The sequence below is a fragment of the Papaver somniferum genome, unplaced genomic scaffold, assembly GCF_003573695.1.
Source record: "Papaver somniferum cultivar HN1 unplaced genomic scaffold, ASM357369v1 unplaced-scaffold_128, whole genome shotgun sequence".
Lineage (NCBI taxonomy): Eukaryota > Viridiplantae > Streptophyta > Magnoliopsida > Ranunculales > Papaveraceae > Papaver > Papaver somniferum.
The window spans coordinates 7,643,924-7,659,216 of record NW_020621936.1 but is presented as its reverse complement, the minus strand read 5'-3'; the positions used below and the strand labels follow the sequence as shown (position 1 = coordinate 7,659,216).

The 15,293-nt window shown below is 36.1% G+C and overlaps 3 protein-coding genes across 3 annotated transcripts; 1 reads left to right on the top strand and 2 right to left on the bottom strand.

The window, feature by feature from the left end:
* The first annotated feature begins 1,842 nt into the window (after positions 1-1,842).
* On the top strand, positions 1,843-2,223 carry LOC113331867. Its single transcript, XM_026578513.1, has one exon. The coding sequence runs from the start codon at positions 1,843-1,845 to the stop codon at positions 2,221-2,223; it is 381 nt and encodes a 126-aa protein (XP_026434298.1).
* A 2,128-nt stretch (positions 2,224-4,351) lies between these two features.
* LOC113331866 (protein FAR1-RELATED SEQUENCE 5-like) lies at positions 4,352-5,893 on the bottom strand. The gene has a single exon (XM_026578512.1). The coding sequence runs from the start codon at positions 5,891-5,893 to the stop codon at positions 4,352-4,354; it is 1,542 nt and encodes a 513-aa protein (XP_026434297.1).
* A 2,174-nt stretch (positions 5,894-8,067) lies between these two features.
* On the bottom strand, positions 8,068-9,645 carry LOC113331865 (alkane hydroxylase MAH1-like). Its single transcript, XM_026578511.1, has one exon. The coding sequence runs from the start codon at positions 9,643-9,645 to the stop codon at positions 8,068-8,070; it is 1,578 nt and encodes a 525-aa protein (XP_026434296.1).
* Positions 9,646-15,293: the final 5,648 nt, after the last annotated feature.

Genomic DNA, 15,293 nt, shown 5'->3' with positions numbered 1-15,293 from the left:
AATTTCAGTTTCACAAGCAAACTTAGAACAAGAACCAGAACTACTGCTGCAACTAGACTTAGAACCAGAAATTCTGCTACAACCAGACTTAGAACGAGAAGTATGATTCGGAATCATACCCACACGCAAATACACATCTTCATTATCAATAAGAATCATGAAACCAATTAAGCTTTGTAGTTGTATATCACATGTCACAAAAACTACTTGAGCATTGTCCATATAGCTGAAACATATACTCCCAGGGGACAAAGACCTCCACTGCTTGCATGATAAATGCTTCAATTCTTCTACGGTTATTTTAGTATTAACACGAAAAACCGCAGAATGCTCACCATGATTCAAAACAGCATTAATAAACTTGTCAGGCTTCTTTGGTATCCCTTCATATTACAAAAGAAATGATTAAAATCATCTGAAGCTTCAATTTCATACAACCGAAAAAGTAAGCAGTGTACATGAAAGTACATATTTAATCAAAGCCAAAAACATCAAGTAACAGTAAACCTAGATAAAAATACTCCATCAATTAAGATCCAGAATCTTACTGGAACACATAATTGAATAAAATAGAAGACTAGGATCTAGTATCAGTTCGATTTCATATCATGCATCATAAAACTAAAAAATCAACATCAAACAACAGTAAACAAAAATCGAATTTATCTAGTATTAACAGTAAATCATCATCATCATGAGAATCAAAAGATAGTATATAACAAAATATCAACTCGCGGTCATACGAATTGATATCGTCAACTCATAAAATCAGAAAAACTGAAAATTAGATTAAATTACAACCAAAAGAAAACTAACCCGAGGCTGAAATCTGCTCCATTAGCAATCAAATCTAATTTAAGCTCCTAGAATCTGTTAAATCACCTCCGAATTAAAACCTGGAACGATCTATCTCTCACTCTGTGGTTTTTTCAAATCTGAGATTAAGAATTTTCGACTCTAGAATACACTCGAACGTAACCTGAGTTGAGATATGATGAAGAAACGATCAAATCATCTCTGAAACTGTTAAATCGCCTCCATAATCATCTCAGAGCTGCATCCTGTTTTGAATTCAAGTTTCAGATCCAAAAATTTCGATTTCAAAATCAGGTTTTATATAACAGGAATCGTTCAAGGGTAATTATGGTATATGGGAAACTCGCAAAATCGGAACTCGTCCGTGGTTTTGGACTAACTCGTCCATGTTTGGACTAATCTGTTTTGGGCGGGTTTTTTTTTTGGACTAAACTGTACTGGGCTTCAGATGGATGGACTAAAGCGTCCTAAGCCCAGTAACTTTGGGACCCAAAAAAAAAAAGGCTCAGAAGAACTTGACGTAATTAACCGTGAGACCGAACATAGTTTTAACAAGAGGACCATTGAGTACTCACTGTACTCTTCAGATCTGTATACACGAGAGGGGTAAATCACATAGCATTTTCAACTCCTTGGTCGATTCCATCTTTAAGAAATTGAGATGTGAACCTGCACTGCTATCTAGCTCATATTAGCTATGTTCGAGATATCACAAGCCTTCTTTGGTGGCAAACGTAACCATAGATAAACTACATTTGGAAACATAGATGTAGGGCTGTTTTCAGCAATATAACACCCAATCATCGAACTGTCATACATCAGATAAACTCTTACAGGGCACAACATCATTTAGATACCTCATTTGTTGCTCATGATCATTATCATTTACCAAACTACATCTTACATCTGCCTTGGGTTCCTCCTCCTGTGCAGTTCTTAAAGATAAATGTTGATGCTTCATATAATTCTGAATCTTTGTTAGCTGGTATTGGTATTATAACTAGAAATTCTGCAGGGGCCTATGTCATGGGAAGAGGAACATTGAAAAGAGCTATAAATGTTGAGCAAGCTGAAGCCTGGGCAATGTTAGAAGCTATGCAAATAGCAGCTTCAAATGGCTGGTCTAATGTCATTTTTGAGACAAACAATCTGAGTATCAGTAACTTTTTACAGCATCAAACTAGTCTTTCTCAGTGGCAGTGTTTATCTCTTCTTAGAAATTGTGTTAATATATGTAATAGTTACCCTATGTGGTCTTGTGAGTTTGTTTACAGGTCTTGTAATAAAGCTGCAGATGCATTAGCAAAGGCAGCTCGAAAACAGAATTTATGTGGGATGTGGTGGGGTTATCCACCCAACTTAGTAATTCCATACATAAATCATGATGTAAGTAATATGTTTATATAATATAAAGTTTGGCTTTGGTTAAAAAAAAAAAAAAAAAACGTCAACCATGAACTCCTTATCCTTCGAGTATGTCACAAATGGAATACAGCTGTATAACTGTATTGAAAACCATTGGCTAGCATGTGTCATGTAATCTTTGTGTATATGTAGCGGAGAAGTTGGTTGTTAACTACGTGTTCAGTGTCTAAACGATCAAACGTTACATGACCCTTATATTCAGGCAGCTGAAAGCTGGGCCTTTTTGTCCTACTGGTTCACGAAGGACAAGTATTCAGTGTTAATTAACTACGTACATGTATTAACGGTGCCTTTGGTAACAAGTGTTGGCCAATTCACAGATTGGTTTATAAGCTTTCTCTACGATCAATGGAGAAATTTAGAGAGAAAATTTTTGATGGGGGCGAAATTCGAAGGAGGTGTGGGGACCAATCACAAGCCGACAATTTTTCTTCTTAATTTGGACGGTTTCTAACTAATTTTAATTGTGATTGTACACTACCAAATTATCCCCTCCATTAATTCCAGAATAAATATCATCAAATATCTAAAGTAATAACTAACCGGTCAAACCAACCCATGATATATGGAAACAAATAAAACACGATCTCACTGATATCTCGTTCCCTCATATTGAAAAGATCTTTTCATCAAGTAAAAATTATGAACCACTTTCATCAAGTTGGTTCGCTTTGTTTCTGGAAGGGAAAGTCATTTGGTGGATACCACTTGCCATATAGACCATGGAATCGGAAGTAGACAATGTTAACGGACACAATAACACTATTATAAAGTTGATGCTTAAAGTTGATGCTTACATTAATGAAGATGTGAAAACAAGCAATATTCTATCTCTTGGTTTTGTAGTTAAAATCACCACCACCAATAGCAAAGCTTTAGATTTCTAATTAAAATCATATTTAAGAAGAATGAAGTTTATACTGTTTAATCTATGCACGAGACAGTGCTACAACGGCCACAACAAAAACCTGACAACAAACACACAGAAGAATAACTTCTAAAACCAAGGGGTTATATCCACTACAAAAACAATAAAAGGAAGATACATTTTCTTCTTGGCAGGGATTGGGATTCTCTTCCCACGCCCAAGTTTCTGGTTGTTTGTTACTCCATCCCAAGAAAATTTAGCCGCTTCCTTGTCAGATTTGGAAGGATCAGACTTGTCAACAACACCTGTACCTGTCAACAATTCCATCACATATATTAGTTATGTAAAACCAAACCGGTGGAGTGATTTTGATGGAAATGGAAGATCTATAAAACATCTTAATATCTATTTCAGTGATTTTACTACTGCTCTAGCAGTCTAGAACATTAAAAATGACACCCTTTTGCAGGGAACAGACCTAGTGGAGAAACTAACTCAGTGAACTGGAAATTTAAATTTCAAATGAAGTTTATAAAGCAAATCAAAATTGAAACAAATTGTATAGCAAATTAAATTTCAGGATAGTTGACAAGTGATACCTTTGCGAGTTTTTTTTCCTTTCTCTGGACCGCTCTTGTGTCTTTTGGAACACTCTCCTCTTGTTTTTTTTTTCCGAATGGGATCTTTAACAGTTATGTTCACTTGTTGAATATCTTCGTCATCTCTTTCAAGCAAATTTCTTTCATAAACATCTTCCATGCTACTCGGCTGGGTCGTCGAGTGAGACTTAATCTCTTCTAGAACCCTCAATAACGCTTGTTTTGTAACTATACTTAGTTCCTCATTTACACAACCACTTTTAGCTACCGATAATGCTAAGTGAGACAACTCACTATAACGTGTAGATAGCGACGGATCGCAATCAACCATTATGTTATTTCCCTGAGAATCAAATACTACAGTAATATTTGACGCCTCTTTGGTCCACCTCTTTAGGTAATAATGAGATGGGAGATCAGATAACTTTAAATGGCGAAGTACTTTCAATATATGAGCACATAATATACCGTAAAATTCAATTTTTTTGCAGCTACACTGAAATGTAAGGTTAGAGGAAGTGATACGTATTGTACGAGGCTCCCTTTCTCCAATATATGATGATACTTTATATATGTTTGTTGTTCCGTCATCAGTATCGAGTTCAAAATAAAGATCAATGAGCCTCAGAAGTTCCGAATGGAATTAATTGAAAATCTTTCGAGTATATATTTCAACCGCTTTTTTTTCTACTTCCCATATTGATGTCAGGTCTGGTTGCGTCGACACAGATTTGTGGTCTGCTTTTCTAGCCTTTTCACGCCGCGCATCCACTGCTTTATTAGACTGAACCACAAATTCTGAAAGAGTTTGTTTCTTCTTAAAGTATTTCTTGAAGTAATTATTAATACTCTCGCTTCTTTGAGTGCTTGTCATACCAGCACAAAAATGTTCTCTTCCGTATACTTGTGACCATTTCTCACGTAACTTGAACAAGTTATTCAACCATTTGTTATATTTTAAGTCGTATGTTTCAAGTAATTTCTCCCAGCCCAACAAAAACTCATCCTCAGTCTCGTAATCATAAATACATTTTATAAAATCACTTGCAAATGATTTATGAGTACCAAATATATTCGACAAATGCTTAGCAGCATTCTGAAAAATATGCCATAAACACAAACGATGATGATCATTAGGAAATACTTGTTTAATTGCTGTAGCCATCTGACTTGCCTGATCAGTGAATATAGTTTTCATTTCTTTTCCTTCCATTGCATCTAGGAATGTTTCAAACAACCATACAAATGAATCTGTAGTCTCGTTTTTTAGTAAAGCACATCCGAAAAGTATAGTCTGACCATGATTGTTCACCCCAACAATCGGTGCAAATGGCATGTCATAACCATTAGTCTTAAATGTGGTGTCGAAACAAACAACATCGCCAAAAATGCTATAATCTAGTCTAGATTTAGCATCGCACCAGAAATAATTCATAATACGGTCGTCATCGCCAACTTGAATAGTGTAGAAAAATGACTTATTTTCTTTTTGCTTTCTTTTGAAATAAGCTAAAAGAACTTTCGCATCACCTTCTTTTAGATAATCAATATGTTTTGCTTGCACCAAATTATTACAATCTTCTTGAATAAAATTAAGATTTTGCGGCCCTCCTGCTTCTTCGCTCATATACGAAAAAATCCTAGTTGCTCCAAATCCTGCAGAAACCATATTATTTATTAAAGTAGCTTGAGCCGGTTGTATTTTTCTTTGTGATCGCAACAAATGCACCTTATCTTGGGAAGAAAGCTCATGGTTATGCTCCGTCACAAAACTCACAATAGAATATGTTTCGTCGTCATTAATCCTAATTTGCATTCTTGCCATACAACCAGTTCGCGTCAGCGCTCGAGGTTTAGTTGGTGTCACCCTAGGGTGTTTTTCGCGTTCTCCTTCACGCGAACAACAAAATATCCTTCCCATAACTTCTTTATCTGCTTTTCTTTTTGAAGCAGATTGTTTTCTCACGCTGAATCCAACTGTCCTTGCATAAGCATTATAAAATTCATATGCATCATCGTCAGACTTGAAGGTTCTTCCCATTATGTTTTCGTCATTTTCCATAGGATTTCCAGTAACCACACTCACTTCGGTAATTGTTTGAACATAGTTCTCCTCCGATATAGATTCTCCTGGATCAGCAGTTTCATTCAAATCAATTGAATAACTTTTCTCTTGCTCTTCCATTCTGTTGATAGAAAAATAAGTTATAAATTGGTTAAAATTTAGAAAAAATATAGATGTCTGGATAGCATAGCCATGTGATATAGAACGAGATATCAGTGAGATCGTGAAAAATTAGTCTTAGAGTTTAGATCAAGAACTTACCTCTGCTTGAAGAACCGTAAATAACAGAGGAAAACAAAGTTCAGGTTTTCAAAAGATCTTTTCAATATGAGGGAGCGAGATATCAGTGAGATCGTGTTTTATTTGTTTCCATATATCATCGGTTGGTTTGACCGGTTAGTTATTACTTTAGATATTTGATGATATTTATTCTGGAATTAATGGAGGGGTAATTTGGGAGTGTACAATCACAATTAAAGTTAGTTAGAAACCGTCCAAATTAAGAAGAAAAACTGCCGGCTTGTGATTGGTCCCCACACCCCCTTCGGATTTCGCCCCCATCAAAAAATTTCTCAAACTTAGAAAAGCAATTAAAACCATGCTAAGTTAACTGCCATTTTGTCGAGTAGATGCATGCATATATACTATAACAAAAATAAAACGTGTTTTCAGCTGGATCTTGTTGGGATTGTGCTGCATTCACTGTTAACAGTTTATTTGGTTTTTGTTATAGAAAAGTGAGATTATACTTATAGCTAGTGATTATTAGTCGTAGTTTTTATAATGAGATGGTCCTCCATCTGCTTGATTTTTTAGGCAGTTGTTCACATTAATGTATCGTGTCAGGTATACCCATTGATTAGAAACATTTCAATTCAGTGCAAGAAGATTTACATCGGATGGGTCTCAAATGAATTAGCTATATATTGATGTTACTCGTAACTAAAATAAGAGGTTCAGGTAGTGACTTAGATGTTGAATACAATACATAAGTCCTGCAGATTCCAAAACTGTAGCCGGTCTTTAAAATTTTACCAACTCCAAGGGGTTGTAGTTGCAGCTACCATGAAATCAGAACGTTGAACATAAAATTAATGCTGTTTTCATCAAAAACATAAATAATGAAATCTGCTCTTCTACTTCTGTGCGTATAGGTCACTTATAAGAAAACCTAGGTATAGAGAGCAAAGAAAGTAAATGGATACTGAAGTTTTGGGTTATGTAAAATATAAATTCTTTCAAAACAAGAAAAATAAAAAAAAAACAGAAGTAACTATTAAGTATCATTTGTTTTAACGAAAATGCTATATACCAGCTGCATAACAGCTGAGTAACAACGTTTTCCATGTGGCTACTTATGTGGCGGAAAGAGATTGTTCTAACTTTTGCCATGTCAGTCTGAAATTAGGAAAAAAAAAACTGCATAAATTCTTTCTTCTCTTTGTTCGTAAATTATTTTTATCCGAGTACCAGTTTATTGAATAGTGAATGGAAATTCTTCCTAGTTTCTATGGAAAGATAAATTAAATTTAACATCATGCACAATCAAGCCATCTTTCATCTTTTGATCTGTTTTTCTTCTGCTGCGAGAATCTTCTACCGCCATTAATGGCTAGTTTAAAATCAATAAGAAGAAACTATATTAATAAGCCTCTAATTAAAACTAAATCCAGATCTCATGCTTGTGAGATATGATTGATTAAGAACATTATTCGTCGAGATGGAGAAAAGTGGGATTGTCAATTTGAGTTAACTGAAAACTCCATCTTTTTTTTAAGTTTTTAAACTTTGTTCCACAGATTTTTCATTTGCTTTCGATCCTTGATGATAATCATGGCTTCAAAAATTAGTCTAGGATTTTAAATCCTGATCTTGCCGTGAAAAAGAACAAAAGAAGAGGATGTATGTTTCCAGAGAATCTAAACTCTACTTTCCGTTTGGTAAATCCAAGTTCCAACTGATGACTTTTCTTCTTTTTTTATTGTGACGTGTTAATAGCAACATATGCCTCTCTCCGACTCACACATTGCCATGTAGACATCGCGGTCAAGCAGCTGTTACCCAGCTGTTCAAGTAGCAGGGTCGTTTGTTTTAATCTGATAATGGGCTGTGCTTCTTTACGACATGGAGAAATAAACTATATATAATTGTGCTTAACATGAAAAAATTTATGCATTTTTGTAGAACAGATGAGATAGTGCAGCTTAAAATAAAGCCTAATAAACAATGCATTCGTGGATTTGATGATATAGATAACACGCAACAACTTAAACCTAACGTACTCTGTTCTGGCCTTACAAAATCCTTCTCTTGATCATTACCTTCAACCCGTTCTTGGTTTTAAGCGTAAGTGATGGTTTTGGCTCAACATTCTGACCCTTTAACACTTCAATCTTGAAGTTAAAGAGCATGGCTGAAGCTGCCGATTTTATTATCATGAATGCCATGTCTTTACCAAGACAAGTCCTCGGTCCGATGCTGAACGTGAAAAACTTAGACATGCTTTCTAAGTTTCGGCCCCCATCCATATCCAACCATCGCTCGGGTTTGAACTCCAAGCAGTCTTTCCCCCACACCCATTCCATTCTTCCCATTGCGTAAGTAGAGAATATGATCATCATTCCCTGTTTTACAACTGTCCCATCAGGAAGAACATCATCTTTTAGGGCGCCTTTGCGATTTAAAGGAAGTGAAGGATATAACCTTAGACATTCATATAATGCTGCTTGTAGATATACCATCTTCTTTATGTCTTGTGCATCAAATAGCTTTAGTCCTTTTTCTGATCTAAGATCATCTTCTTCGCCCTCCTTATCCTTCACTGAATATATTAACTTCAATTCCTCTAAAATCTTTGCTTCCACTCTAGGGTTTTTGGAAACCATGTAGAGGAACCAAGTGAGAGCCGTGCCAGTTGTATCACGTCCGGCGAACATGAGTGTCAAGGAAGTGTCTCTGAGAAACTTGTCTTCATCTGCTAATAGTTGCTCATTATTTCCTTCTTCTTTATTACTCATATACACTTGAAGTAGATTAGTTTCTTCTGTTTCTTTAACTCTATCTTCTCTTTGTGCTGAAATGTACTGTGCTAAATGGCGATCCATAGTCCTCCATGCATTTTTCATCTTTCTCTCATTCCCGACCATCAGCCAGTGACACAATTTTTTCCAAAGACTAGGCACTACATGTCTATAAAAAACGGCCTCTGAAGCATCCTCCATAGCGTTCGCAAAATCGTTTCGAGGGAAATCAGGAGCAAGATAATTTGGGTTTGTCCCGAAGATTATACTAACAGAAGTGTCAAAAGTGTACCTCATGAACATATCTTCTAAATCCACTATTGATGATTGCCTAGCAACATACTCTAACAAAGGGAGGAGTGAATCCTGCACCACCTTCTGAGTCATCTTAGCTATGATATCCCGAGCCTTCTTGGACGCAAACGTCAACCGTGCCATCCTCCTTTGAATGTGCCACGAGTGGAAGTCTATATTGAAGAGTCCATCGCCTAGTACATCGAATGTTTTCTTGTATTCAGATCCTTTAGGGTAGTTGGAGAAGTTGGTTTTTACCATGTATTCGATGTTTTGAGGATCGCATGTTAACAATACATTCAAAGGGCTGAAAAATGGACCTTTCTCTACTCTGGTTCCTCCAAAGACTTTTGAAATATCAACTGTCCATTCGTTTATGTGGTGGTAGTTTAGGAGAAGTGATGGGAGTATGTCTAGGATAGGCCAATGCACAATGGGTTGGTTCTTGAGTTTGAAGTACCATGTAATGGAGAAAAGGCAGATGAATGCCAAGTAAAACTCAGGCCATTTTTTCAGGAAGAGTTGCATGGAAGACAGAATAGGACTGATGTAATGCATGTTATTAGGTTTTGCTCAATTGGGTTTTGGTTGTAGAAGACTGATATTATATACCGAGTTTTATATAGAAGCGTTTACCTGCTATTTCTGTTTATCTCAACTACTTATAATTATTGTGAACCGTAAGACTTTGTATTGGTATATATCAGAATCCTGTTTTCATCTTGGGGTCCGCCAATACTTTCTTATTTATTATTTACTGGCTGCAGTTAGGTAGGTCTTATTAATATACTTGTATAGTACTCCTACAAATGAATTGGATGTACGGACTGATGTAGGCAAAATACTCGCTTCTTTTGTGCATTGTATTGAACATCTTCTTTCCTAGCTGTAAAAGCCTTTTATTAAATTAAATAACTATAAAAACAAGTTCTTGCCGATTATATATTTGACAAAAAAAAAAAAAGGGAAATGAAAAACAAAGTTGGAGGCGCTTCCAGCCTATTGTTTCCTTGTGAGCTTGGGCATAGCCGCATAAGCCAGATGTTGAAACATCTTGATAACTATGGGCATTGATATCTGATATGCCTAACGTGGCAATTGGCGTATTACCATGTGAATGACTATAATATAATCCTATAAAATAATAATGTCGGGACCGACAAAATTTATCAATTTATCGCAATATTAAATAATCGGATAAATTAATAATTATTAATTTACCAAAGTTTTGTAGAATTTTTATAAAAAAAATCAACAAAATGAACCAATACACCTTATTCATCATGCAAATTGTAGTGGGTGCGGCTGATGGACACTAGTTTATTAGATACTAATCTTTAGTGGAAGTTAGTGCAAGCTAATTTCATGGATGACACCGCGTCAGAGAATCCAAGTGAAGCTTTAGATAATGAAAGCACTAAAGAATTGTAAAATTTAATCAATGCGAAATTTTTTCAAACTACCCTATTTAAAACTTGTTGACTAGCGAAGAAATAATTGAGAGTGTCACGGGAAAAGACGAAAGTGATGATGTGGAATTCGAATATGAAAGTGTAGTTACAGAGCCACATTCTCGTGAAAAAGCTATCGAAGCTGCGAAGATACTGAATAGGTTTCTATTGCGCCAGGAAACGACGACACCAAAAACTCTTCTAATGTTGAGAAAAATCCAATAAGAAATTTAATGTGACATGATAGACGCATTTATGTTCCTAATTTGTCCTCAATGTTTCGTATTGTTAGTACTTGTTTTCGTTCTTATTATAGTATTTTGTGTGTTTGTAAGTATTTTTTGGAAATCAATATTGATGGAAAATTCGGCTCAAAAAGTTGTTAAAGGCACCCCGAAGGACATATGTTATCCGGATTCCAGCAACGGATAAGGGGCGACCACTGGATAAGGGGTAACTTTCTTCTCAAATTCAAATTTTCAAATTGGCGGGAAAATATTTTTATTCACTGTCAGTTTCAATCAAGGATTTGGAGGTGTTATAGGGAGACTAAATGGCTGAAAATTTATGGGATTGTTCCTATGACAGATACAAAGCTATTACAAGTGTTTTGGTCTATCAAATTTGGCTGAAAAATCCGTGAGAAGAAATTAGGGCAGCACGTGCATGAGAGGGACAGTTCACGGGATTACATGAGTTTTGGAGAATTTAAACGTGTTCTGCTCATGTATGATGACTCTACCAACACTTTGGACCTTGAAAAAGATAAATGAGGAGATTTTGCAGCTGTAGAAACGCGTGAGAAGCTAAATCGGGGAAGAAAATATTCCCAAAATGTTTTCTTTACTGCCCAAGTCCAATGAAGAATATTGAGAATCATGGCGTGATTAAATGAGTCTAAGGAGTATAAATAGGTGGATGGGATCATAGAGAATGGGATGGAGAGAATTGGGAGGATTTAGAACACCAGAGAGTCGAGAAGATCAAATTGCAGAAACTCCATTTCTGTTGCTGCAAAGCCGAAGAACACGAAGAACAGACTTACCAGGACAGTCGTTTTCCAACAGTGACAACGATACTTAGCCGTGGGTCGTATAGCTGCAGCGGTTGCGACACATAGTGATAGTCGTAGAAGCTACAACGTCAGTAACAGTTTATTATTGTATCTGTAACAATTATAACTGTTACAAAGGCCCTGTTTTATACCTTTTCTCCTTGTAAACACCTTTTTGAGAAATCAAAAATTCCTTTGAGTGTGTTTTCACCATGCGGAGCTAGACCCCATCACTAGGACAACGTAGGAAGCAACTTTTCATGATTGTGGTAAATGAATTAATACTTTTATTGACTTTTTGCATAGATTTAATTGCTTTATGATTTCTATTAATTATTTGTTATTTTGTTAGATGTCGCATGCTTAGTTCTAAATACTTTAGATGCGTCATGATTTTAACTTACAAATAATATTTTACGAAATCTATTTTTGGCAAAGAACTAGAGTCACAACTTCTTTTGTTTGAACTATATTGTCTAGAAGTAATGACTGAACCACAACAATATGAAAAGTAGTGAAATCCCGAGTCCCGGTCTCTCTTCATCCCGTGACAAATTTTGTATATATATTTTTCCTAATTTTCTTTATGAAGTCTTAAAACAAATTCTCAACAAATCTGAGTGAATGAATCTTCTTACTACAACTCAATTGAAAAACACATCAATTTTTGGCGCCGCTGCCAGGGATTTGTTTATAGATTTCTTTTTAGTTTTTAGTTTTTCTTTTTCTTTTTATTATTTTTGTTCTTTTTTATGCGTTTTGGTATTTCTTATTTTCTTTCAGATTTGGAGCTAAGTTAAAGAAAAGGGAGAAAGTGTTGAAAAGAAAGGCAAAGCCCAAAAAGGAAAGAAAAGAGAAATCCAAAAGGAGTGAAGAAGAAGATTTTGTAAATAATTTTTTTTTTTAGAAACTGTAATTAAGGTTTTTATTTCTGTAGACCTTTTTTCTTTTTGGACTTTATTTTTGGACATTGGACTTTATTCTATTTTTAAAAACCCTACGGAAGGGTAGTTTTAAATAAATTGTGTGCAGAGAAGGACGGCGATTACAATATCGCCTCGGCCCCTCGAGTTCATACATGACATAGGAGTCGTGGCCCGAGTCGACTTCAACGGTTCATCCCCCGTCTGGAACGGGAGGTAAGAATTCTAAACACCCGCGAATCCCCTGTCAGCGGGTTTACTGGATGATTTTGTATGCATATATGTTGAGGAATCGAATACGGCTGTTTTAATTTTCTAGTAAAGGGAAAGACCTGGCCAAATCAAGATAAGGACTCGGATTTCATCACTGTTTCCTTCTTGCCCGCCTTAGGAACACGTAACCTACGCGAACCTAAGCCTTAAAATTTGGACTAGAACGAGACCGATAGGGTAACGAGCTTAATAGGAAAGTCATTCGGAAAATATTGGTTACTCTTTTAAGCATACTTCGAAGTTCATGATGGTTTCTGTGAGTTTAATGCGTGACTGCGCCGCCTTGTAATGCGGTGAGGCCTTAGGTATCAAAGCTCTACGCAGCTTCCCTCGCCTCTATTCAACTTACTTTGACTCGGATTGATTCCAGAGGGGTTTGCTCAAATTGTAACGAATTCCATTTAGAAGGATTAGAAGTTGGTCTAGAAACAATCTAAGTGGAGCCATCATGCTTTTTGTTTGCTAGATAAAATAGGCTTGTTGTGGTCGAGTCAGCCTTCTTTGTGTTTGTTTAGAATTCCCTTGCAGTTAGGATGTCGAACTGGTATTATGATAGCCAATACAATGAGTATACGACTGAGCAGCTTGGACATTATCCTTTTTATGACCATAGTATGAATAGTGATTGGGAACGCGAAACTTTTGATGGTTATGGTCCATACCATTGTGAGCCCAATTACTATCCACATACCCACAGGTCACACGAGCAAAACAATCCTTATATTTCTCTAGAAGAGTCTCTCAGGAGTTTCAATGAGTCAACACGGAAGTTATTTATGAAAGAGACCTATAATATTCTTCTCCCAGAAGAGTTCGTAGAGCGGTCAACTAAGTTATCTCTAGAAGAGACCCTCAAGCAATTTACTGAGAGTACAAATAGGATTGTGGAAAAACTTGCTCAGGATAGTCTTAAATTCCAGTATAGTGTTCCCAATACCACCCTTGAAAATAAGGATAGTTTTTATTCACATAATCGAGATGACGAGGTTATAATTGGTAACACTACCTGTTTTGATGAGGTTCGATCTTTTTCATGTTATTATAAAGATGATTATGATGAGGATGGTATTGATGGTTTTTCAAAATGTGATTGTAGTGGTAAAAAGGTTCTTTTCAGACTTGTGAAGAAAACAATTTTTAGATTTAAATTAAACTAGACAATTAAATAAAGTTGTTCAAAGTTATAGAGAAAAACACCAAGACTCTGGATTCCACCATTGTCCCATTAAATGATAAATTCTATTCAATATTCATGCAATTTTTTCCTTTTCAAGTGATTCCAATATTTGCCTATAATAAATTTTTGAAGTAATAATTGTAATCACAGAGTATGAAACATCAAAAGTTTTAAAAAACCCAGCATGCTTCATCAAAATAATTCACAACTACTCAATAAAAATCAATTTATCTATTTCAATTCCATGCAAATAATCATACAAAAAATATTGCAAATAAATAATAAAAATAGAATTATACCAATTAATCTGGGACAATGGCTTCCTCCGTTGCCTCGGCTAATAGGTTTAGCTCCTCATCCCAAAAACACACTCACAAGATAAATTCATGGCTAAAATAGGTGTTTTTATTGATGTATATAAGATGAAACAGGAATTAGCAACGCTGTAGAAGTGTTACAGCGTCACTGTTACAAAGGGGTAAGTGCTATTGAAGACTGCTGTAAACGATAAGCCTTTACTGCTGTAAAAGAACGACACTGGTGTTGTTATTTAAGACTGCTGAAGAACGACTGACTATGTGAGTCTGTTCTTCGTGTTCTTGAAGCTCTTCAATGGCAGCAGCAGCAGCAACACTGTCTTCTCTGTAATCGCTTCTCCTCGGCTCTCCTGGACTCTAAACTCTCTCCTAAGGTTTTATAACCCTTCTATGATGAAAACACAACTATTTATAGCTATCCAACTCCCTAGAAACTCGATCAAATCCGAGAATAATCTCATTATTCTTCTCGGGCAGTTTGGAGAAAAATCACTTTCCTGTTGATTCACGTGGTTCTGTTGGTTATTCTCTCGTATCCAAACTATTCTCTGACTTGGAATTAACTGAATTGGTATATATCCACGCAAGAATATCCCATAAATCTCTCTGACCAATCCCAAACCCTAAACATAGAAGTCGTATCCTGTTGGGACTTTGATCAATTATTCCGACTTATCCAGCCCAATTGGATGGGTCTAGACGATTGCATTAGGCCTGTTATGTCTTCTAGAGTCCGTAGGTACCAAATACACCCGTTTAATCTCCTCATAACTCGCTAAGAATTCAACTCCAAAACTGTTGTCGCTGCAGCCAATTCTTCCCGCCAATTTCTGTTTTGAATTTTGAAGATGACCTCCCCCTATCCAGTTCCGGTGTCCCTTTAGTACATGCCCTGAAATGGGGTGCCCCTTATCCAAATTAGGGGTGCCTTTAGCAATTCTTCTGGGATGTTTTCTGCACTTTTTCAGGGTTCCTCCGAGGTATTTCCGGTACACTATCAACGGCAATCCA